General features: G+C 40.5%; 1 protein-coding gene across 1 annotated transcript in view; it reads right to left on the reverse strand.

Annotated features, from left to right (window-relative positions):
- SYT1 (synaptotagmin 1) overlaps nt 1–17,037 on the reverse strand; it is a 358,040-nt gene that overhangs the window by 225,074 nt on the left and 115,929 nt on the right. Inside the window, exon 2 of the mRNA XM_054211854.1 lies at nt 1,188–1,245. Coding sequence (XP_054067829.1) covers nt 1,188–1,245 — 58 coding nt within the window. The remainder of the gene's footprint in view (nt 1–1,187; nt 1,246–17,037) is intronic.

Genomic DNA, 17,037 nt, shown 5'->3' on the forward strand with positions numbered 1-17,037 from the left:
AAACCCATCATTGAATTTGGTTGCCCAGAGAGATACTGGGCATGTTTTGGCTACTGGGGTCTATACATATTCTTTTCCAGCAGTTTTATTTTTACCGCTTACCAAAAAAGATTCAAGATTTATTTCTATCCAAAACTAGTTTGTTCCATATGCCAGTTTGGCTAAATGAATAGAGTTTTCATATATGACAATCAAATTCCTTCAGTTCTACTGCATGATATACTGTCAAATGTATATTCTACAAGCAGAACGGTGCTGAAGAGCATGTGTTCTCTGTGTATTACTTACTGTCCACAATCTCCTACCACAGAAAAAGCAGGCTCTATTAGCAGCTAGGATAGAGGAACTGTTTTATTTGAACTATGAATAGAAATGCCTCAACACACGTTCACCCGCTTTGGTCCTCAAAGGATATTGCCACCTTTTAATACCCAGTAATGCAGTACACCCATATAACCTCCTGTGTTTCCCAGGGCATGTTACTTTGGATTGGCGGTAAAGGTGGTGTCTGTTCTCCACTGTATCATGACTGGCACTTCACCAGCAGCCTGAGATTTTTTTCGAAGGACAGCATCAATAGACAGCATCGATAATATCAACCACAGCACAACCATGGCTCATTTTCTTGCCTTAGCGAGTAGTCTTAATTTCTTGATGATTTATAAAGCTGTAGTTATCAAAGGCCAGTGCAGCCATGCATTGTGATTGGTCATAATGTGCAGTGAACAGCACAGCTCTGACCAGGGCAGTTCAGAACAATTAGTCAGCAGTTAACACAAACCCATAGGACCCTCTTACTCATGTCCCGACCCAACAGGATCTGACTATGCTGATAAACCTAAGCGTTCTTCTGCGAAATTTCAGATGTGAGCAAATGTTAGTGTAATACTATTTTTAACTTGGTACCTTCTAGTATTACAATTCATTTTTACTGAGAAGAAAAAGGCAGTATTCTCAGTATGGGCAGCGATGAAGACACATTGTGTGGATTACCTGGAGCTCTTACCTAAGATGATTATAGGATTTATAAAAGTCTACCCCTGTGAAATGAAACTGAGTTGGATAAAAGGCAGAAACGCTCACAGCACTAATTTCTTACACTTGTTAGAAGAACTGTAAGAAAAAATACAAAACCAATGCAAGTACAAATAGTGTTTAGCTTCAGAGTACATAATTTGGTCACTTACTGTTCACAATACGGACTGTGTGCTTAACTCTTCTCTGTTTATTCACGACTCCACGTTTCTGTAAGAAAAACAAATATATGCATTTATCTCTATGCAAAATAAATTACCTAGTTTCATTTTTACAATAGAAGTTTGCCATTTTCATATTTAGTTTTGGTTTACTCAAAGATTTAAAGCCTTGGGTTTTTGTGAAAGCATCCAGAAGAGAAAATCCACATCACTCCTTCTCCTTAAAAGGAAAAGTTTCCGGTCTTAGGTAGCAGAGATGAGAAATCCACAGGTTCAGGGGACAAATGTCTTTTGAAACCTCATACCAGATTCTGGGCATCTAAATTGCATCTGGGCACCTGCAGCTCTCCCCAATTCAGGAAAGGTGAAGGTGTTCACACTTGTTAGGTTGGCAATCCTCTGGTCAAAATTAAATTCTCACGCTGTTTAATAGACATAGGCTGGATTATCCCATTATACTGAGGAGGTAAGGAAGAAACAACATGTACCTCCAGTGACAGCCAGAGCCTCCCCCACCGCGTCTGGAGGAGAGTGGGACATGCTGCAGAGGGGTGTTTGATGCCTCACCCCGACTGTTTCATGCAGACAATTAGCATAATAAACACCGATCACAGCATACCAGCTGCTTAGCCTTTCTTGGTCAGTTTACAGGCATCACAAAAGAGGTGAGTTTTAAGGCAGGATTTGAAGGAACACAGCATACTGGCTTTGCAGGTTTTTACTATTAACAGTTTTCATGAATAAAGGTTGCATGAGAGAAGGGAGAAAATTGGGACCAATGGGCAATAAAGGTTGCAATAAGGGCAACGTTGATGTGAAAGAGCAGGTAGGATCAAGCTGTGAAGGCACTTTAATGCGAAGGTGACCAATTTTGATGCAGTTGAAAAAGGGAGCCAAATGCACGGTTACCAAGATAGAGAAATGTATTTTTAATTTTACATTAACTTTGTCTGAGGAAAATGAAACTACTGTTATCTAAAATTGTCAAACTGTATCACATCAACCCTTACTCTGGTCTTTAAAAAAATCAAATCATGATTCCATCCAGCACCTCACTCTAAATTAACCAGGCTACCATCTTTCATGACTCAAATAATAAAGGATTCAGAACATAACTGATTAATCTATTTTTCCCTTCTTTTTAAGTAAAAAATTAATATTGCCTTCTGTCTAGTTCTGTCAATAGCTATGATATTCCAGAAATCACTCACTTGCATGTCAGTCTACTGAAGAAACCTGTTGGGCAACAAGTAACAGCTCTTTGGAGCTGAGGGCTATATAGTCTGTGAGTCCAAGTCATACGATATTATGTTGTTACTAACTTTTAAACTTTTCTGAAGTGTAGAGATTAGCTCTTCCACCTACCAGCCTATTTCGTTATGCCCCAGACATCAGTGAGGAGTTGTGGAGCACTCAAACAATGCAAAGTTAGTTGGACAATAATCTGTAACCCTTATTTTGCAAGGGTTTAGGATAATTCAGGTGCTGGTGTACAACACAGCTGTGGAATCAACTCGCTTCTTTCCCAGGGTTGTTACACACCTGACAATAGGCTTAGCAGTCCTTACGTAGCTTGGTACTCCTTATTAGCTGGTCCTGGTAGAGGCTGTAACAGGCCTAATCTGAACTGCTGTACTCAAATACCTCCTGAACGGGTTCAACCAAAACTTTGCCTCTCCCTGTCATTCAAAGTTTGGGAAACTGAGGGATTTGAAATTCAGACACACTCAGAAACAGGTTTCAATTAAAAGCTCTAATCCCAACCCTCTCCTGGGGTTCAGAGCCAGGGTTTTGATTCAGGTCTCTGTGTACATCTTGCATTTGAATAGAGGTAGCTGCAAGTGCCTAGAGAAATTAACGCACAGAGTCACACCTGCTCTGCGGTTCACCGTCTCAATCTTCCCCTGTTTCTCTAAGCCGTCTGTGTCAAGCTGTGTCATACTATTACTGAGCCTTTCAGAAGATTAACTATTTCCTTCTGCTGCAAAGACCACAAACTGGAAAGGAAAGACAGATGTTTACTTGAGTATTAATTGGGAATAACTGAACAAAAATACAGGTTATGTGCTAGATTAGAGAAGCAAATTTAAGCAAAACCATGAGTAAGTGTGGTGCTTCATTAAGCGCAGAGACAGCCCGCCTGCACCCTTGAAGTTGACAGACGGAGTTACAGAAACATATGAATAACATAATGCAGATCTGGAATAAATAAGTAAAAACCAATCAATAAAAATCAACAGTAATCAAGGAGACTGAATACCAGCACTCTTTGCAAGCATTTACAGAGCTAAAATATATTGAGAGAAATGAACAGGAAAGATTTGCATTTCTAGAGAAAGATAAAAAAAAAAATTAACAGAGAAATGCAACTGTGTTTCTATCATTTACTATTAAATACAGGCTGTTTTTTATGAGTTGTGTTGGAAGATTAATTCATTCACCCTTGGTTATGGACTCCTGTGGGTCTTCAGTGCAGGAGATCCCCTGCAGTGACAACTATATTTCCAGAGTTACAAATAGCATCTGTCATACTGCTAGTATCTTCCAAGGCTCCGTTTTCATTTCAATAATATTTGCAAGGGAAGACTTTTCCTAATGAAACCATTGGAAATATCAACAGAAACACATTTTGATATGCCTGAATACATCTCGTAATATCCCTTTGAAGCATAATCTATATTTTACAAATGGTATCTACAGAAGATACTTTAGGGCATGCAGTTTTAGGCTAAGTAATCATGTAAATGATCTGCAACTTTTACTTTAGTTAGTCATAAGGATATGCAAAAGCAATCAAAACAAAGCCTTTTTTAGTTAATTCTAAGCTCTCTGTTCCCAGTTACCTTTAGTGGTAACCAATTGTGGAAATAGTCCCATTAAGCTGGGGCAGAACTGGAGCTCTAAAGTAAACAAAGTTCAGTCAGACACACTGAATCGAAGAATATACATGCATATCTTTGCTCATTAAATGAAACCCTACCCCACTGCAAGGAAGGGATTCTTTGCAGTTCTTCTCAGGAAACTCTTGTTTAACTGATACAGAAACAGAGTAGATTTACATTTATTACAGGTGACAAAGGATGTTTACAGCATCACAGCATCATGGCAAAAATATGCCCTTTCATGTTTCACTATTCATTGTGAACTGTAATATAAAAGACGAAAGGGATGTTGCATGGTAATTAAGGACTTCTCAAGATCTCTTAGGCCATCTGTAGCTTCTTTATTCTATTACTATTTTTACAGCAAGGAAGAACCGTGTGATCTTTTACAAACTCCATGAAGAAACAATTTTTGTCTGTTTGGGATTACAGGCTAAACACTCATTAGTAGAGCATATGGCTGTTATTTGAATATTCTTCTCTCCTTTCAAACATTGAAGAATAATTTTGCAAACTGAAGCTCTATACTCTGGAGTAATGAAGAGCTGCTAATACATCATCATTATGGTTCAGTGACAGTTTGAGAGCACAACTGGACAACATTTTTCTTATGAAGAACTACAAGCTCTGGAAATCAGTTTCAGGAAGGTTTTGGTTTTCACAGAGCTGAAAGTTAGCCCTGGTTTGCTGAGGAGTTTATTGATCGTCTTTCAAACCGGACGACATCCCTTTATGTGGCATATCTGTGAAGTTTTGAATAAACCATTTCGAAATTTTGTGTGGCAAAATGAGAAAATATAAATCAAACTTCAAACAGAAAGCAGCTACTGAATTTAGCTACCTACTGAATTCAGCAGCACAGCCTCAAAACCCAACTGTAGTAGTGTTAGAAACTAAAATGGGAATTTCAAATTTTATTCTCTGCTTTAGAATTATTTATGAGAGAAAATCAGATTAATTGAAAGTGGAAGTTATAGAGTATCATGAGCAGACTGACATCCTGTAAAACACAGAACTGACATCTGGAAAAATGAGGCTAGCAGTCGATTATGAAGTTTAAATTAGCTAATAACCAGTACAGAGTCTGTATAATTTCTAGTTGCATAATGTGCAACAAATTAAATGTATTTTGAAAAAAATAGAGTTGTGGGCATTTATTAATTGCTCCACATATTGAAACAGAAATTGTCATACATTATGAACTTTACAGTCCTTAATCATATGCATATTCTAATATTTTATGGGCTTAATTTGCTCAGCATAAACTTTTTACTGTGAGTAACATTGATTTTGTCGAAGCCTCAAATAAGTCACAGAACAGATCTGAGGATCAGTTTAGAAGGGATTTAAAGCACACACTGTGAATCCCTATACAACCACCACTTAAAACACTATCCGTTCAGGCCCAGATGGATTGCTATGGCAACAGAATCCCAAATACCAGGTTTGTAACTAACAAAAATGTAAATTATTGATGAACTCAGAGTTGTCTCTCTTGGACACTCTCCTATTCAAATACTAAACCGTATGGTTAGAGTACAGAGAAAAGGTTGATATGCAATTTCCCCAGCCCAGTGAGCACTAATCCCAAAGGATTTCATTAAATCTTTTGGCTTAAATTTTTATTCTTGGAACAGCAGTCAGCAAGCAGGGATTACATTAAAACAGGCGCTATTGAGGTCATTACTGACTGAATTCAGGCCTGTAATCACGGAATCACGGAATCACGGAATCTTCAGAGTTGGAAGGGACCTCGAGAGATCATCTAGTCCAACTCCCCTGCTAGAGCAGGATTGCCTAAAGCACATCCCTCAGGGCTGCATCCGGGCGGGTCTTGAAAATCTCCAGAGAAGGGGACTCCACAACCTCCCTGGGCAGCCTGTTCCAGTGCTCTGTCACCCTCACTGTAAAGAAGTTTTTCCGTGTATTTGAACGGAACTTCCTATGTTCTAGCTTGTGCCCATTGCCCCTTGTCCTGTCGCTGGGAACCATTGAAAAGAGCCTGGCTCCGTCCTCCTTAAACCCACCCTTTAGGTACTTGTAAACATTAATCAGGTCCCCCCTCAACCTTCTCTTCTCCAGGCTAAAGAGTCCCAGCTCTTTCAGCCTTTCCTCATAAGGGAGGTGCTCCAGTCCCACAATCATCTTGGTTGCCCTTCGCTGGACTCGCTCCAGTAGTTCCCTGTCCCTCTTGAACTGGGGAGCCCAGAACTGGACACAGTACTCCAGTTGTGGCCTCACCAGTGCACAGTAGAGGGGGAGAATGACCTCCCTCGACCTACTGGCCACAGTCTTCCCTATGCAGCCCAGGATGCCATTGGCCTTCTTGGCGACAAGGGCACACTGCTGGCTCATAGATAATTTGCTGTCTACCAGGACCCCCAGGTCCTTCTCCTCAGAGCTGCTTCCCAGCATGTCCGCCCCTAACCTATACTGGTGTTTGGCATTCTTCCTTCCCAGGTGCAGGACCCTACACTTGCTTTTGTTGAACCTCATTAGGTTCTTCTCTGCCCAGCTCTCCAGCCTGTCCAGGTCACGCTGGATGGCAGCACGGCCCTCTGGAGTGTCGGCCACCCCTCCCAGCTTGGTATCATCAGCAAACTTGCTGAGGATACACTCTGTCCCCTCATCTAGGTCATTAATGAATATATTGAACAAAATTGGTCCAAGTATTGACCCCTGAGGGACACCACTCGTTACAGGCCTCCAACTGGACTCTGTGCCGCTGAATATAATATAATAAAACAGAGACTTTTAATACACCTCCACAAAAAAAAAACCCTAAATATCACTGCTCTAAGTTACCGTATATTAGATGACAGCATTCTTCCCCTCACAGCCATCACCCTGCCTCCTTGCCAGTAAGAAATCACGGAGAACAGTATAGAAGAGTAAAAAACAATATACACATTATTTGATAAAGAGATACACATCTCATGATAGAGGTGATTGTGCACAAATGAATTGCAGAATAACGAATGAAGGAGGCTCAGTAGTCTTTGATATTCTGTAGATCAAAATCCAGAATGAAAAGTTCTCTAGCAAATAAGCAAACCAGAGAAAAGGTACTTATTGCCATCTTTATTGCAAATTTCATGAAAAGTCTGATAAGGGGTAAATAGCGGTAGGAAAGCTAAGCACTTCTATGGATCCCCTTTTCTGCAAAGCCTCTCAGACTGTATACTGAATGGGATTAACGCAGTGAGTGCCACACAAAAATATACCCACCAGGTCTCACATTTTGAACTGCAACAGTCCAGAGGGTTTTAAAAAAAATAAAATTCTCAGATGTGTGCCTGCCATTAGGTGTCAGCATACAAAGAAAGACCACAAACTTCTGCCTACAAGAGCAGATCCTCTGTCCTCTCAAAGCTACGATGAAAAAGCAGGACAGGGAGTAAGGAAATGGATAAATATGGATTCATGCTGCTGGTTTTCCTAAGGGAAAGGAAACAACTGTTGAAACAGGAAATGAAAGAGAAAAGATAGACAAAGACAAGGAGCCATTTTTCAAGACCGGATGAAATTCGGAGCAACAGAATGAAAAAGAAAAGATACTGGTTGTACCACATACTTCCTGGTGGAGCAGGAGAAATTCTCCCGTCCTCATTCATACAGGAGTATTTATTCAATCCCTGTACGTAAAGACAGAGTACCTATATAGGGGAGCTGCCATTTGGACCGCTATTTACGTTTACAGATATTAACTAGATTGCAACCTTTTTTTAGGTCTTGACATACAGTATTTAAGTATTTCAGCCTACAATTTAGCAAAATACAGACGCAGTGTCACTGTGGCCACTAGAGGTAAAAACAGTATTCAGACCCTGCTTCCCCTGCCCATTCAGTCTGTGGCTCAGCCATCCTCACCCTGTGACCTACGTGGTTAAAGCTGAACACAGTTTTCAGCTCTAGGGATTTCTCTACTTAGTGAAGGACTCCGCTTATTGCAGAATTTGTCTCTGGGAGTATTTTTTACAGTACTAGCAATGAAGCTACTTTTTTTGGCCTTTGTTCACTTGTAGTTACCTGCTGCCTAATGTTCAAAGATGTTGCTCACCCGTGGCTTCCTCAAAATTTCAGTTCTTAGCAGATTAAAGATCCAAGGGTTTCAACTCCATGGAGGCTCTGTGGTCCTTTTTCCATAGGAAACTGGCTAGCCTTTTCTTGCTTATAATCCACAACTCTATCAGACATAGTGTGTTTTTGCTACACACAATTCATACACAGGCTAAAGAGTAGCTACTAACCGTCAGTAAGCGCTAGCTGCTTCTCAAGTGCCCCTGCATCTCTCCCCCAGCTGCGTGATGCTTCTCACATTCTCAGCTTCTGTTTCTCCTACCAGCACTGCCAGGAACATGCCTTGCTGCCCTCCTTGGTTCTCAGTCGTGGTGGATTCAGATCTCCTGTCGCTCATCAACAGCTTTTTCCAGCTTTTACTTTATCCTCATGCTTGGCTTGATGTTAAAAGAGCCATCCACTCCGATATTTCAATCAACCACACTTAGGTCAGCATCATAACTTCATGATCAATAAACAATCATATGAATCAGTGGGCACTAAAAGATTCTCTCTTCATGAAAGAAAACCTATTAACAGTGATAATACTGCCAGTGACAACACAATCACAAATTGGTACCTGAATCAACTTGAGCTTATGTTCTTATGACAGCTCCTGGCCATATGCAAGAATGTCAAAGGATTATCAGAATTTTGGGCAGGACTAGCATTCCCCCCAGTATCTATCCAGAACAATACATGTCTCTTCCTCTACTGACGACCATTTCACAGTGAAGTTACTGTAGTCTTGCTGTATAAATGGGATGTGCCAGAGATGTGGATGCACACCAAATGTGGCACAAACTCCCAGGAAATCTTTGCATATGACAGACTAATAAAGCAGACAAGTTGGATGTGTTCACACTATATAGGGACACTTCAACTACTTTGCTGCATCTGCCATGGAGCAACTGGAGCTGCTCTGGCAAGACTCTTCATAGAATCACAGAATCATAGAACGGTTAGAGTTGGAAGGGACCTTGAAGATCATCTGGTTCCAATCTCCCTGACATGGACAGGGACATCTTCCACTAGACCAGGTTGCTCAAAGCCCCATCCAACCTTGCCTTGAACACTTCCAGGGATGGGGCATCCACAAGTTCTCTGGGCAACCCGTGCCAGTGTTCACCACCTTCAGAATAAAGAATTTCTCCCTAAAATCTAATCTAAATCTACCTTCTTTTAGTTTAAAACTGTTACCCTTCGTCCTGTCACTACACTCCCTGACAAAGAGTCCCTCCCCCCCTTTCCTGTAGGCCCTTTTAGGTACTGGAAGGCTGCTACAAGGTCTCCCCTGAGCCTTCTCTTCTCCATGTTCAACAACCCCAACTCTCTCAGCCTGTCTTCATAGGACAGGTGGCCCTCCTCTGGACTTGCTCCAACAGGTCCATGATCACCTTATGTTGGGGGCCCCAGAGCTGAATGCATTACTCCAGGTGGGGTCTCACCAGAGCAGAGAAGAATCACCTCCCTCAACCTGCTGGCCATGCTTCTTTTGATGCAGCCCAGGATGCAGTTGGCTTTCTGGGCTGTGAGGGCACATGGCTGGCTCATGTTGAGCTTCTCATCAACCAACCCTCCCAAGTCCTTCACCTCAGGGCTGCTCTCAATCCATTTTCTGCCCAACCTGTATTTGTGCTTGGGATTGCCCTGATCCAGGTGCAGGACCCTGCACTTGACCTTGTTGAACTCCATGAGGCTTGCACGGGCCCACTTCTCAAGCCTGTCCAGGTCCCTCTGGATGGTATCCCTTCCCTCCACACCACACAGGTTGGTGTCATTGGCAAACTTGCCAAGGTTGCACTCAATCCCGCTGTCCATGTTGCCAGCAAAGATGTTAAACAGCTCTGGTCCCAATACCGGCCCCTGAGGAATGCCACTTGTCACTGCTCACCAATTGGATATCAAGCCGTTGACTGCAACTCTTTGAGTGTGGCCATCCAGCCAATTTCTTATCCAGTGAGTGGTCCATCTGTCAAATCCACATCTCTCCAATTTGGAGACAAGGATGTCATGCGGGACAGCGTCACATGCTTTGCACAAGTCCAGGCAGATGATGTCAGTTGCTCTTCCCTTATCCACCAATGCTGTAACCCCATCATAGAAGGTCACCAAATTTTTCAGGCATGATTTGTCCTCAGTGAAGCCATTTTGGGTGTCACAGATCATCTCCTTATTTTCCACATGCCTTAGCAGAGTTTCCAGGAGGATCTGCTCCATGATCTTGCCGGGCACAGAGGTGAGACTGTAGCTCCCCAGGTCATACTTTTTTTCTTTTTTAAAAATGGGCCTTTTGTTTCCCCTTTTCCAGTCAGCAGGAACTTCACTGGACTGCCATGACTCCTCAAATATGATGGATACTTAGCAACTTAGCAAGTTCATGTGCCAGTTGCCTCAGGACCCGTGGATGACTCTCCCATGGACTTGTGCACCTTCAGCCTCCTTAGATGATCCTGAACCTGTTCTTCTCCTACAGTGGGCGGTTCCTCATTCTCCTGGTCCCTGCCTTTGCCTTCTGAGACTTGGGTGATGTGGCTAGAGCACTTGCCAATGAAGACCAAGGGAAAAATGTCATTGAATACCTCAGCCTTCTCCATATCCCGGGTGATCAGGTCTCCCATTTCCTTCCAGGGAGGGACCACATTTTCCCTAGTCTTCCTTTTACCACTAACAGGCCTATAGAAGCCTTTCTTGTTGCCCTTGACATCCCTGGCCAGATATAATTCTATCAGGGCTTTAGCTTTCCTGACCTGATCCCTATCTGCTCGGACAATTTCTCTGTATTCCTCCCAAGCTACCTGTCCTTGCTTCTATGGTCTATAGGCTTCTTTTCTGAGTTTGAATTTCTCCAAGAGTTCCTTGCTCATCCATGCAGGCCTCCTGGCATTTTTGCCCAACTTTCTCTTTGTTGGGATGCGTTGGTCCTGAGCTTGGAGGTAACCCTTGAATAATAACCAGCTTCCTTGGGCCCCTCTTCCCTCCAGGGTTTTATCCCATGGTACTCTACCAAGCAGATCCCTGAAGAGGCCAAAGTCTGCTCTCTGGAAGTCCAGGCTAGTGAGCTTAATATGCGCTCTCCTTGCTGCCTTAAGGATTTTGAACTCCACTATCTCATGGTCACTACAGCCACGGCTGCCCTTAAGCTTCACATTCCCTACCAGTCCCTCCTTGTTGGTGAGAACGAGGTCTAGCATTGTCACCTTTCCTTGTTGGCTTCCCTCGGAGAAGAAAGTTATCATCAATGCTTTCCAGGAACCTCCTGGATTGCTTATGCCCTGCTGTGTTGTCCCTCCAACAGATATCAGGGTGCTTGAAGTCCCCCCCATGAGGACGAGGGCTTGTGAATGTGAGGCTGCTTCTATCTATCTACAGAGGGCCTCATGTGCTGGGTCTGCCTGGGTGGGTGGCCTATAGCAGACCCCCACTGTACCATTACCTGCCCCTGCCCTCCCTTTAATCCTGACCCATAAGCTCTTCACAGTGCATAGCTTGACAGTCCTTCTTTGTGACTGCTGAGCATGTCTCAGCCATTTTCTCAGAAAACAGTAGAATTTTCAAAATTTACATGACACCTTCATTTTTCCATTTGCAAATATGAACCTATGAGAACACTACTAGAATTTATTAGTAATAAAAAGCCCTAAAAACTTTATACATCAGAGGGTAACTTCATTTTCTCAAGTGAAAGTTTTCAAGGGTTCAGCTGAAACAACCAGCACTCCTGACATGGAATTTAAACTCCATCAAATTTAACTCCAAATATTTTCAGGCTTTCCTAGACAGAAAGATAAAAAACTACCATTATTTTCTGAATCATTTTAGAAAAAAGAAATCTAGCTCTCCATGAGTTGCTTCATAACACTATTTAAACTAGATGTCCTGGATTATCTGAAATTATACGAAAATAGTTCCTAGCAAAATTGGTTTCAGAAGTCATATTTAGGTTGCTTGTTAACAGCTATAGACCAACATTTATTTAGAAGCAATGTGAAAGTTTTTAATGAGTCTCCCAAATCCTTCCTGGAAAGATAACATAGATTTTTACATTAATAGCTGGTGTGTTTTATGGAACTAAAACAAGCCATCTAAGTGTAAACACTTCGAAGAACTTCAGTACCTTTGATACACACTCATCTGCACTCCAGTGTTTGGAGATTCAAAATCTAATTGCGTTTATCACAGGATGAAAGAACCTGCTGCAATATCCACTGCAAGAAGTGATTATACATTACATAATGCTGCTGATGTTTTTGTTCTGGAAGTTTGTTGTGAGGCTTTTTTAATTTCTAAATTCTACTTTACAAAAATGCACTAATGTGGGCAAGCAATTCACCCATAAAACTTGATACTGAGTATCAACACTTCAGCAGATTAAGCAACGTTATCTGCGGATCAGTTGTTCTAATAGCCTTTCTATATTATGCTAAAGAGACTTAGAGCAGCAACAACTTGAATATTTGCTGGCCATTTAAATGCACCCCTTCAAGGGTAAGTTTTTATAGTAAGAGAAAATGCTAAACAGACTTATTCCGAGGTTCACTTGGATATGTGCAGTAAAGGATGATAATTCACCACTAGTACAATGTTAGCCCACACATTCTGTCATACACTGTAAGTTTTATTCATGCTGCTGTTTTAATTCTCCTAAAGAAAATTATTCAAAAGAAATACAACAATTTACCAAGACAATACAGACAAAACCAAGTTACTGCCTACCCCTTCCTTTACTAATCCAAGAAGTAAGGGCCTACATACTGCTCAGTTTTCTAGTCAGCAACAAATCCTATAAAATTTCCAAAATCCTATCAATTTCCAAAGCTGCTATCCATGATTTCTCACATGCATTTTAACATTGCTTGCTCTGCACCCACCATGCAACATCCTTTGTTCTACACCAACTGTTCTCTGCTCCCTTTCACCTTTCTGTAGCTATCAGGGGCTTCATATCCCAAGACTACTGTTTTTAACCTTCACATGAAATTTCACTACTGTCATGGTCACAGTTGGCTTTTCCTTTTTGTTGAACCACATTTTAAATTAATAAGAGAATGAAAAGTCATCAACTTAAATGAAGATTTTTCTTTACAAGAAGAGATGATACATTGTACCTTTGTGTGGTCAACAGCAGCAAAGAATGAAAAACTCAAAATCAAAAACCAAACTGGAAAGCACTGATCTTTTTTACTGGTACTAGAATTTATTAATAATAGGATCACTAAATAAAGTAAGCATATTTGAAGATTTTAAAGATTTCTTTCCAGTTACAACATGGAATTTGTCGTATATATGTATGATATATATATGTATCAATAATATATTGATTCATTTACCAAAAAAGTGGTTTAGCATTGAATTAATTTTGTCGTAAGAAAACAGCAAGCAGTTTTACCATCATCAGTGAAAATACTTTACAACCTTATGGCTAGACAATCAGGATGACAAAATCATGAGCAATTGGTTAAAAATCCAAAAATGTTTGCAGCCTTCTAATTATTTATGTTAAAAATTAACTGTGCTATTTCTGTCTTTGATTCATTTGTCACAAGAATGGATTACTATAATAAGTCTATTGTATAAACCTTACAAAGTCTGTTGGAAATTACGAATTCATCTTGTATCATGTTTTTTGTCTTCCTCAGCCCTCCTTCCAGTCAATTACTTACTTAAGTAATTCTTAAAAACTGCATTTTCATAAGTTATGTTTCTCCAGTACAAAGATCTAAAGAAACAAAAAATAAAATGGACTAGCATGAAAATAACAGGATTTGTGGAGATGCCCCTGAAAATTAGAGAACTGAACAGATCATCTTTTGTAAATCTGTTTCTTATATCCAAATTTGTCACATTTGTCACAGTTAACTTCTGACACTGTCCAGTATCTTTCTTATTTAGTACCATCCAGAACATATTTTTTTTCCGTGACTGTCATTGTAGCAGACAGCAGTGTCTCCTGGAAGGGGTGGTATATAGCGCCATTAGAGAACTAAAAACAAGATGTGCTGATCAGTACCAGTAGTCCTCAAACACAAGTAATGCGATGACCAGCCAGTAGCAGATCTTTCTTCAGCGTTTTTCCTTTTGCCTAGACACAGAGGAGCAATCACATAGACACCGACAACTAAACCAAACCAAACAAAAAAATAGTAGATGAAAATATTGCCCGGGTATAAAATATGTGAATGCCAAGAGCAATGCAAGCTGGAGTTTACAGTCAGGCTACAGCTTGCTGAAGAAACATATAATCTAAATGGCAAGAGTGAACCTGAGTGACAAATGACAAGCCTGTGAAAAGAACTGGGTGGGTATGTAAGTGGCCATGGTTGCAAATGCTACCTTGATTCTCAGAAGCAAAGCCAACTCAGCAGCGGCTGTACAGTTCAGTAGAAATGCCTCATACCCATGAGAAAATTGTCGTCAGCCTGGGTGGCTGTGCAAGGGAGAGAATTTAGTCATCAGAGCTCTTAACTAAGTGCAGGTAATGTCTCAGTGTAATGTGGTTGAGTCATACTACTTTCCATAGTTACGATGTGCACATAATAACATACTACCTGGCCACCTTGGCTTCCTTCCCTGGTCAACAAATTGGGTAGGGCTGGCTTCTAAATTAAATTTCATCTCTGTACTTACGGAAGCACAGTAAAAGTTTTAACTAGCCTGCCGCTGCTGGGATTTGGGTCTGAATTCATAATTGTATAACATCATTTAGAGATATCATTTTAGTATCTTAAAACATTTCTTTACACAGTATGTGCACATGCCTGACAAATGTGTCTGATTTTGCAATCCTAGAGATGAAACTTTGAAGCATCATGACTTTTTTCATCTGGAAACTACAAGCAAAAACCTAGAGACTGGGGAATTCAGGCAGACCTTTTAATCACAGGTGTCACCCTGGGCTGTGACAGAAGAGCTGAACAGCCAATCCTTGCAGATTACATGCAAAGATATTATTACAAAAAGCAGGATAAAAGACAAGTGGTGGTTTTGCAAGTCACATGAAAGGAAAAAAGGAAAGTCCACATTCAGCAAATCCGACAGCCTAATCAAAAAGTAACGCATCAGACACTGCAGAGTGTGGAGGTACAGATGGCTAAGAACATTAAAAGAGTTAGTTATCGTTATTGTTCCTTACATCGTTGAGTAAAGAAAAGACATCTTTATATTGTACTTGGCTATAAAATCAACTTCCTCAGCTATATATTGCCAGAAGGAATCTAATGAAAATGTCTATTCAGTGAAAATAAAATAATTACCTTGTAATTACCATCTTATGTGTCACATTTAATGTTAGCATCTCTGAATCGAGGAAAATTCATGAAAAGTCTATTTGAAATCCCTAAAAAAACATATGGCAAATATTTTAATTGGGATACTTTTGCTAACGAAGCTAAGTATTACAAATAGCAATATTTCTGCCTCTTTGTAGAGCCAAATGTTAATGTAAACCACCCTTTAATTTAATCTTCCTATCCGTCTTGAGGAAACCTGTTTAATTTTTGATTATTAGATTCTTTGAAATATAACTTGTTCAGACCAAACTTTAGCCACTTCATAAAAACTACCGATTTGCACTCAAATAGCACACTAGAGCAGTTTGAAGGGAAAAACCATTTGTTCTGTCTGAGCTGATGTATAGCGTAATTTTCTGAGATTCTTTCATTGCAATTTGCAAACACATTAGCTAAGACTATAAAACAAAAGCAATCTGTACTACCCATGGCCCAGAAGAGGCAGAAGCAGAAAGTTAGAAAACATAACAAATGCCTGAATCATCTCAAGGCAGGGACACACTCTACCTCAACACAGAACATCATTATCCAAAATGTGCCTAATCTATTTTTGTAACTGACAACGCAAGCCTGGCCACTGAACACCAAATACTACAATATATTCTTAAAACAGGCTGAATTAGACATTTAAGGAGGGGCCTAGCGAAGGCAAACTTATGCTAGGTTAATTCAGGGGAGCAATACTGCAGTTATGTTATGAGACTTCTTCTAGTCCCTTTGTCCAGTTCCTTCAGTTCCATCCTCAATTCTGCAGTGAGTCTAGCTCTGGAGGGGGATTTATTTCCCTTTCTTCTTTCTACATCAAACTGCTATAACGTCACAGATCTCAAAGCAATCCCAAAAGAGGGAAGAAGGTGCTTAACTCTGAAATGCTGAAGCTCTCTGCTGAATGATCCAATTCTGCTGAATGCAGAATTTAGCAGGTCCCACTAAATATCTTTTAAGAGTATTTCTTTTTAAAAAAGCAGATGCAAGGTAATAATTTTTGAGTAGGAAGGTGCATGTAAATGTAGCCTTGGTAAACATTCAGATGAGAGCATAACTGCGTTAATGGATAGGAAGGGACAGCATAACAGACATTGCTACGCAGAATGATTGTTTCAGCATCTCTCAGCATGGATTTTAAACAAATCAAGAAAACACCACATGATGTATCTAAAATTGCATTTCAGCATCTGGCAAAAAGGAAATAACTGTTAAAGATTATCTAGTTCAAAGAAGCCCTTAATATGAGTTTCTGTAAAAAGAGAACTTGAAATTGCCTGTCAACAAATCAGCAGATGCCCTTTCTGAAGCTGACAGGTGCTTTTTGGCATTTATGTAATGACCGTAAATACTTCCTTGCACAGGGTACAATCAATTGCTTTAATCAATTTCTACTATCACTTATGAAGTATGCAGACAATTTTCTAATCTATGCTTTACAGTGACATTAAATATGCATGTTCAAAATACTCTGGCAAAGCTGACTGTCAGTTTCTTTTCCTTTTGACAAAAACCAGCATTTTGCCTATAAGGTTACAGTCCTGTGTCAAGAAAAACTGGAGTGTGGGCTCTTAGGCAAAATTAATTCCTCTGGAACACAATAACACAATCCACAGCAGTGTCAGT

This window comes from Rissa tridactyla, chromosome 1 (assembly GCF_028500815.1).
Source record: "Rissa tridactyla isolate bRisTri1 chromosome 1, bRisTri1.patW.cur.20221130, whole genome shotgun sequence".
Classification (NCBI taxonomy): Eukaryota; Metazoa; Chordata; class Aves; order Charadriiformes; family Laridae; genus Rissa; species Rissa tridactyla.